A 9,941-nucleotide genomic window follows, 5' to 3' on the forward strand; every position below is an offset into this window, starting at 1 on the left:
TTAATCTATTTCATCATATTTCATATACAGTACTTTAGTATTAATTTGGATAAAAAGTACATGTTGGATTGATTATTTCATTTACAACATTTTTTTTTAACTATTGAATTTGAAATATAAGATAATATTCCAATATTTTCAGGACAGAATAGGCGTGTAATAGATTTTTCTGCCAATGTACTTAAAGTTCACTGAAAGATAAGATAAGGTTTGAAATTCAAAAAAAAACTTAATGGTAAATGTAGACATTTTAGCACTATTAATTTCAATTGTTGTAAAGCTAGATTCTTCAAAGTATATATTGAACATAGATAGAATTTTTATCAATTTGATAGTTCATTATAAACCAATAGATCATTATAAACCAAATATTGGCTAGTCAAGTTTTTAGAGCCATTATTTAACCATGTATAGATTGTTCTGAAAGTGAATAAAATTAAGAAATGATAATTGATTATATGAAACATCAAGCTATTTTTGATATAGCTAGATTAAAGTCAACCAGCATAAAAAAGTTAGTGTACTGAGTGAAAATAACCCCAGCAGAAGTTTAAAGTTCTAAAGCATCACATTCGTCTGGATTGTTTATACTGCCTAGATGTACATGGCTTATTATTTAACTCATAACAGGAATATATACAACCAGTTGGTCAAACAAATACATTAATCAACATTTATATATGATTGCTTGGGGGTTTATATATATATTTTATTGGGATAAACATTCATCCACATATTATGTAAGAATGGAGTAAAACCTTGTAATACTGATTTCTGTGCACTCAAAACTTGTGTCTTGTAGTTGTTTTAATGCAAGTACAAGGGTAAGCATCAAATACTTCTTTTTACTCATATGCACATTTTATTCATAGTTGTAAGAAAAAAGGGGAAGATTCTTATCCCCCTTCTGTTGATAGAATAAGCATAGACTGATTTAAGGTGGTAAAATAGTAAATCTAGCCAGGTGGCGTAGGCAAAAAGTAAGTTTTGATTGTTACCGTCGGAATATGTATAGATTTACATGTAATTGATTGTGAGTTCAACCCCTCTCATGCAGGTGCATTCAACTCCAATCTTAATTGATTAGGATTGTCAGTTTACCTATCGAAGGTTGTGGTTCTTTCTAGGCACTCTGGCTTCATTCACTAATTAAAACTGGCTGCCACAAATAGGTCAAAAGGGGTGCTTAAAGGTGGTGTTAAAACACAAAAAATCAAAATCAAATATATAATTGATGTAAAAAGCTGGCTAATTGACTTAACCTAAAGAAAGTAGTTTTGATAGCCACAGGAAAACATGGATAAGGTAAGCAGTTTCTCCACAGTTGTTTTAGCATGAAGGTAGTATAGGGGTTGCTTGAAATAATCTTCACTGTCAATGAAGATTAAGGGAAATATTTAACATACAGAGAAATTCATTTCTTGTTTTCATATTGACATTGTAAAAACTGCCATCACAATAGAACAGAAATATAAGGAGTAGAATAAACTTATAATTTGTAAGTTGGGGTATTAAAACATGGTATATTTAAGTTCACAGTAAAACTTAAACTGCATAAGCTGTGGTATTAAAACATGTTATATATACAAATTCACAGTATTTATTCAGTGGTGATCCAGATTTTATTTTGAACTTCTGTTACTCAAAAGTACCTGCTACAAATGTATTATAATTATATACCATAATTGTATATAATAATTGACATTGTATATTTCCATGTTTACCATCTTGATAACATACTAGATGTCATTGTCAATTCTCTTCTGTTACCTATCATTTTACTTATGTTGGGAACTTAAGTTAAAACAAAGTATATTAATTGAAACAAAATATTTCATTTGCTATTGAAGTGCAGGCAGTGGAAACAATCTTTTGTTTTAGGATATGTTGGATTACACTGATTAAAAATGTATTAATGTTATTGGTCCTAATTTCAGATAGATTTATTGTTTACGTGTATCAATTTTCATTTTGGCAAAAAATATTAATGTAGATAACAAATTAAAATAAATATTTGGTAAAATTTATGGATTCTGATTAACTGAGACCAAAGTCAAAAGGACACACTATTATTAGCTCTTAATTATTTGAAAATACAATATAGGATAAAGATCATACAGTAAATTGATTTTAATCTAATTTTAGTTGGTAATTAAATGATAAAACACAAGAAATTGTGCTTTATATAAAAAATATTAATATCAAACCTTTTTGTAGATACATGTACTATTGATTTTTGTTTCAGATTGATACTCAGAAATTAACATTTAAAGAAACAGCAAAACCTCGAACAGATACTGGAGTTGCTCCTGGTAAATCTAGACCAGACAGTGGAATAGAATGTGAGAAAACAGAAGCCTCTGTTTGAAGACAAACAATTCTGTTTTTAATTTCATTGTTTTATTTCAATTAATACATGAGTTATTCCCCTTCTATAACAAATAGGAGAGAAATATATCTGTGTGCTATTATTTCGAGAGGAAATTTAAAACTGAGTTTGAGTGAGCATCTGGGTAATTTAAGAACAAAAGAATTTAAATGAAAAAAAAATAGTCTAGTTATTAAATTTCTTTTCATACATAAGCAAAACAAGGGGGGGCTAGAGGATTTAAACCCTTTTAAAGCAATTTGTAGTGATGGAATTTTTTCGAATTTCTGATCATGAACATTTCATATGGAGTAATTGAATTTTCTTTCATAAGAAGTACTAAATAATTTTACATTAATACTCTAGCCACCTCTTGAATCATAACTTTGTTTCAATAATGTTATTTTTTTGTAATTTCCAAAAGCTGCCATATTGATACTTGACACAAAGCTAGTTATCACCAGTAAATATATGTAGCACAGTATACTCATAGAAAATTATGTAGCCTAAATAAGTAGGAAAAGAGTTATATTTTGCAGCACCATACAAAAAAGAAAAAATCAGACTGAAAATGAAATTTCATAAATTTGCACATTATACAATTTTTTAAGTCGCACAGAAATGATCTAAACCTGATATTGAAACTAAATCAACGTAATCATCACTAAATAGCCTTCAACTACAACCACTGACTTAATAAGTAAATCTTGAACTACAGATGCAGTTATCTCCCTTGCACAATTTGTATTGTACAATTCCTTGCCAGGTTTTAATATCTGTAATACTATTTGTTCTGAAATTGTAAAATATTTATCTTTGTACTAGGTGATGTTGACCATTCATGAAAGCCTCATTAAATTCTAATTTTGGATGAAAATTTACAGCTTAAATATTAAAGAGTGTGTAATGCATAAAATTAACTTCATTTGTCTGTTAGGGGAAACACCTATTTTTTAAAGGCTGCATAGGTGGATACAGAGGGGGGGTGGGGGCCCTGGTGGGCCCGGGCCCCTCCTTTCGTGGGAAAAATTTGGTTGATTATATAGGGAATCATTGAAGCATGACTGGAGCGGGCCCCCTCTTAGGTCAGTCAGAGCCCCCCCCCCCCCCCCCCCCTTAGGAAAAGTTCTGGATCCGCCACTGGGCTGTTACACAGTTACAAGTATGGAAATGTCAAAAAGGATTTTCAGCCATCCTTTTCATGCTTGTCCCATAATTTGCAGTGGCAGATCCAGGGTGGGGGAATTGGTTCTGAATGTTGGAACCCCCATTTCTTATATGATCAATTCATTTGAATGGGATCATATGGCTGGAACCCCTCCCTTTTTGAAAATAGCCCTGATTTGATTGGCTAATGTTAGACTTTAAATGGTTGTTTATGAAGGCAATTCCACTTCTAGTAAAATTAAGTTTGTTATTGTTTGTTAACACACTATTATAAACTGTAAAGATTTTAAGTTAAATATCAGTGTTAGAATGAGATTCTTATAAATGGTATCTTGAGAGAAGACGAAAATTTTTGCACTGGATAAATCAAAAGTATATTATAAGTTTTGGAATGGCATTAATATATATCAGCACTATCATTTTTTTCTGTGCACAACTTTTTAGTATTCTAGACCTGACAATGCATATTATTGGTCTCAATCTTGATGTGATTAGGGTTGACTATTTTATTTATTATGACAAGGGAGACAACTCATTTTAATTACAGTTTTCCTATCATATCATTTTTAAGATGTATCATAATCATAAAATTACTGTAATTTCATAATGTGTATTATGTCGATATTGTTAAAAAAAAAAACATAATTTAAGCATATATTTGCAAACGATGAACCACCAAAAAAAATTATAATACAAATACTACAAAAATAGTGCTTTCTTGATTATTGTATGGTATTATGTAGTCAATGTAAATTTCATGTTTTCATTGAATTATTGAAATATATATGTAAAGTGCTTTAGGTGAAATAAAACCCCTTAAATCTGATTAAAGCACAAGTTTTGAAAAAGTTTGAATTGAAAAGCCCTATCCAGTAAAGTTATAATTTTTTATTTTGATGTGAATTTTTAATACAGTTTTCGAGCCAAAATATTTGTTTACCTGTATGGAGAATTTCAACTATTCAATTCTGTTGCATTGTTGCCTGTTTAGGTGATGTTTTTTTATGATTGCTTCCATTACTGTATAACCATGTTAGAAGTGGAGTCATTATTATGTTATAATGTATGTGTCAAATATGGACTATAAAATACTTTTAATTAATACACAAGAAATGGAATGTCATTTAAGTTCATATCAAAATGTATAATTAATTAAATAGAAAAGGATAACAGTTCTATGTAAAATTGTACTGTTTTATACTAATTTACAGTCAATTTTGATTACAGAGTAAATTTCTTCATTAAAGATATCCTCAAGACACAATAAGCAGACTGAATATGTCAGGATTTTTACATTAAAAAAAGTTATTTCATGCAACTATTAACAATTAAACATTTATTCTAGAAAATGAATGATTTTAAGCCAATCTTTTTCTGTTATTTTGAATTTAATATTGTAAATAAAAAATTATCAGTTTGATTATATTTATTCTACTGTCGCCAATTTTGGTGTGAAATGGCTAATTTAATTTTGAAGTTTTTATTTTTATTCAGATTAGGACCCCACATATGACAAATTGTATATTCTATCAAGTATTGAACTATATATATATTGAAATATTTATAAACCAGTCCTTAATTATGTACAATTTCAGTCTGCTTATAGCCAAAGATTTATATTTGTTGTCTACAATGCTTTTTATGGTTAATCTTTCTGCAATAAAGTCATCTGTCATTCTATATCTTTGTATTTTATCAGCTTTGTTAAAAGGCATGTATATTTGAGGGTTTTATTTAAATAAGAAGTTTTATTAGTGCAGGTTTTATAGGTTGGAAATGTAAAAAGGCATGTATATTTGAGGGTTTTATTTAAATAAGAAGTTTTGTTAGTGCAGGTTATAGTGGTTGGAAATTAAAATTTTACTGATGTTTATTAATGACCTCTGTGGTTGAACTTTATTATTCAGTTCAAGCACAATTTCATTAAAGAAAGGCAAAATGGCTTTTGGGTTTTTATACTATAAATGAAACAAATTGGTAAAAACGTCTCAAAGATATCGGGCATACAATTTCTGAAGAACAAGTGGTCTATAAAACAGTTCAACGAAACTGCATAGCAAATCAACATTCATTTAATTGTACTTATAGATAAGTAAACATACAAGTAGTAAGTGAAAAGATAAATCACAAAAATACAAAACTTAGAGGAAAATTCAAAACAGAAAGTCTCTAAATGAAATAGCAAAATCAAAACTCAAATGCATCAAACGAATGGACAAAAACTGTCATATTCCTGACTTGGTAAAGGCATTTTCGTATGTTCTTAATTGTGGATTAAACTTTGTTTTATAGCCTGCAAAACATCTCACTTGAATGACAGTCACATAAAATTCCATTATATTGACAACGATGTGTAAGCAAAACAAACAGACACAATAGGTGAAAATGTAAAATGTAGGGGTACAGCAGTCAACATTCTGTTATTATCTTAATAACTATAAAACGATTGAATATGTATATAAACATTTACCATGGCACTATAACACAATTATGGGAAGTATAAGTACAGAGCCACGTCATATATAACAAAGAATACAAAAAGGCATATAGACGTATCGGGCATACATGTGGGTTCGTGGCCTAGTGGTTAAGACCGATGGCTACAGTGCTGAAGGTCCCGGGTTCGATCCTGGCTCGGGGCGCTGGAATTTCAGTACTATTAGTAGGGTGATTTTCACCCTCCCACACACATCTCTGGTACCTAGACCGGAGAATAAACTAGAATGGATACTTTGGGGGCCTCGGTAGGTCAAAGTGGTCCCCGACTTTGACCTGGAGATCAATCTATAGATATCTCTTCGGTTTGTCTGTTCCCGCCGAGAAGCCCGGTGGTTTTCTCCGAGTTCTTCGGCTTCCTCCACCATAATAACAGACTTCCCTGTGTCTCCTAACACTCCCTCTGTGTTGGGTTGGGGATTGTCCTGGTGGTGGGTTGTATATATGTTAGTGACACATCTCCATTAATCCTGATAGGGAGTGTACACGGATTCCACTGTACCCTCGCAGCAATCGAGGGGTGCTCCGTTCACGGAGGGATCTTCGTACATACATACATACATACATACATACATACAAAGCATATAAACAAAAATAAAAGACAAGAATGCAAAATTTATCATATAACAATAACACAATGACAGGATTTTAGTACAGAGCCACGTCAAATGGATTCCACCAAAAACAGACTAAACAGTAAATATCCATAAAGACAAATAAAAAAACTAATATAACATTTTATCAAGATGATAAACAACGTTAATATCCAGTCTATACTGCAAGATCATCGTGTATTATTTGTGAAGTTGATTTATTTCCTGATAATCTGAACTGGTATGTTTACTTCAACCATTGCTGCTTAGGTTAGACAAAATTTGTTCTGCTCGATTAAAATAATCTAGGAAACCTGTTTTGCTAGCATGAACATCGTGGAGTGATTGAATACTGCTTATCAGTAACCTCCAAAAGTATTCGTACACCCTACCTGCAGCAAAATAATTAAACAGTGAACGTTCTGATCTGTCATAAATGATAATCTTGCGGTGAAAGTCCTTCATTCCATTTGAAACATTTGAGGTAGTTCATTGGTAAAAAATATATTCAAGATTCGTATCTGCAGCTGTCGGATCTCTTCCATGTACATATAATGATGTCTACTTCTGATGTTCATCGACATGTTTTGCTCTGTCTAATAACCAGTTTTATAGTCATCTAAATTGATGTTTCTCCGATTGTTTTATCCTTTTGCTGATTTGTGTTTGTCGTTCTAAAGTTTGTTACTAACTTCCTGGCACGTAAATCCGACGAACTCTGTTAAGTTCTTTCTATGAATTCACAAGTAAAACAACCCTTTTATGTTTTTGTTCCAACCGAAACTCTTGTTAGACGGTGATAAATTGGACATAATAAGTTTTCTTTTGGCATAGCAAATACTTTCCATTAAAAGTCACGTCCCGAGCTTGTCAGCAAGTCCGTTTGTTTCAGTTAACAATAGGCTTTCTTCCTTACAAAGGTCGACTTTTGTTTCTATGACTAGTGTAGAATCGAAATCCTTGGTAAATCGAATTGTTCAACAGTAGTTTTGTTCTCCTCATTTAGACAGTACCAGGTTATTGTTATAACTGTGTTTTGTCGATCTCTGGCTTTGCCACCAACTAGTGTTTTTTCACAATGTTTACCAACTTGACATCGACTCGATTACTGATATTCTACAAATAAAATCAATACTACTTAAAATTAGGTTCACCAATACGAATTCGTGGACTGAAACAATGTGACAGTATCTCAACTAACTAGTCATAGTTATTTCACGGTCTAAGATCTTTAGATGGCAGTGTTTTAGTCTGATCTGTAATTTTACATTCAATTCATAATTATGACCATATCGGTATTGTTTCATCCGTTTAAAATAATTAAAAAAAACTTACGACATGGCACAACCTTACTGATCATTTGTATCAAAGTAAGTAAAGTAGTTTGTCGTAATCTTTTTTCGGCGATGACCATTTTCTACGTATTCAAATTGTTTCAAAACGTACTATCTTAACCATATCGTTCTGTTAGTCTTTTGAACTGGATTGCTTTCTGATAATTAATCAACAATTGTACTGAAAATCTATACGATACGAGCAGATAAAAGCTCTGTTCAATAGAGTAATTTCTTTTCCGGGAAGCTTATGTACTCCCTACCATGTTAAGCATGCACCCTACTCTACATTCGCTTTCTTCCTCACAATAATAAGCCAAATACCCAGAAAAGGTGTCAAAGACAATGGGAAGACCGATCAATTTGCGTTTCCAATTTTGGAACATGCTGTAAGAAGGTTTAATAAGAATAAATGTGTATGTGAATACCGAGATGCAGCCGCTGACACTGTGTATGTAACCTCAATGTTCAAATGCCTTAATGCCTTTCCTGGTACTGTTATTGATCTAACATCGGTAAGACAGTTTACTTTTTGTATTGCCTTACTCGGTTGATAGAGTTTTGGACTATCTCATGATAGTGTAATGCTGATCAAACTGCCCACTGAAAGTTTTCAGATAAATAATCGCTTTCTTGAAAGTTCATTCAGACGAGGAATACATGATGACCACTTCAGATGTACTGAAGTCTATAGACATTGAATTTTTTTGAATACAAAATAAAATTTGCTTCTCCTTGCTGTGAAGTTATCCATGCTTTTGCTTAATCCTTTAAATCATTATAATGAGCCTGACCTTAATGTCACGATTCAGTCATGGTGAATATTGAAGAATGAAAGCAAGATTCATAACCATCTTCTCCAGTTGCACGATAAATTTTGTTTACAACACATTGTAGTTGATTTTAACGCAATTGTGTTAGTTGAATGGACTCTGATCTCCCCTAATTGATATAAAGGCTTGTTTTTATCCATAAACTTCTAAACGTCAAATTTTTCTAATCCTAAAGGTCGACCCTCCTTAAGGTGGTATGGGTGTCTTTCGTCATCTTGAATTGTAAAAAACAGAGAATCTAAGGTCCAGATTTTCAATCAAGTTAGCAAAATTTCGTGCAGGAATATTATGCAGATAACTAATGTGAATTTGTATTTGAAAGAACAAATTTATAAGATTATAACTTATACACATTAATAATTTTACAAGTATAGATTATTTTTGCTTGATTTTTAATGTTTTGAATGGGCATTTTTAGGAAAGATCACTCTGTAATAGTGCATTTTCTGAAGGAATATACATGGAATTTTGCTATTTTTTCTTTCATTTGATATTATTTAAGCATTTTCTAAAAGTAATCTTGTCGTATTTTATTATACAATTGTATTATTTACTTTAGCCTCTAATCACATAATGATGTTTTTTCCTGTATAATCCATACAAAATGTGTCATTTTGTCACCACCTGTAGCTTAAAATGCATGGTGACCTATCATTTTTATCATATTTTTGAACATGTGCCAATATATACTAAGTTTTGGCAAAGTATGAACTAATTCTTTAATTTTTAATTTAGACTCCCATACCACCTTAATACTCCATTCGCAGTTATCCTGTTGTTAACGTTCTTTAAAATGTGTAAGATTTAATTGATGTTTCAAGCGATGTCGTGCTGTAAATTCCTGTTGTGCACATATTTTCTCCGGATTCTTAGTATTTTGATCTTTCCGAGTTAATCGGACGTTGATGTTGACATTGATTAAAATAACCACATTTGCTTTTTTCAAATGCAAATATCTTCGGAGGTTATGGTATTTATCAAATCCTTGAAATAACCTGTAAATTTAATTTCACTAAACTAGAAGTTTCAGATATATAGTAATTTTTACTAGTCAATTAAATATAAAAAAAAATATGATGTAAGCTGAATTTCCCGTTCATTCTGAGTCCCTATCATGAAACCATACAACTGTCGCATTTCGATATTAGTA

General features: G+C 31.3%; 1 protein-coding gene across 14 annotated transcripts in view; it reads left to right on the forward strand.

Moving 5' to 3' along the window:
• Positions 1–5,215, forward strand: part of LOC139513040 (microtubule-associated protein 2-like) — a 117,373-nt gene extending 112,158 nt beyond the window's left edge. For all 14 annotated transcript variants that reach the window (XM_071301132.1, XM_071301128.1, XM_071301134.1 and 11 more), the window contains one exon: positions 2,246–5,215. Coding sequence is in view for 12 of the 14 variants with exons in the window: in XM_071301128.1 (XP_071157229.1) it covers positions 2,246–2,368 (123 nt within the window). In the remaining 2 variants the exon portion in view is untranslated. The remainder of the gene's footprint in view (positions 1–2,245) is intronic.
• Positions 5,216–9,941: the final 4,726 nt, after the last annotated feature.

The sequence above is a fragment of the Mytilus edulis genome, chromosome 2 (genome assembly GCF_963676685.1).
Source record: "Mytilus edulis chromosome 2, xbMytEdul2.2, whole genome shotgun sequence".
NCBI lineage: Eukaryota > Metazoa > Mollusca > Bivalvia > Mytilida > Mytilidae > Mytilus > Mytilus edulis.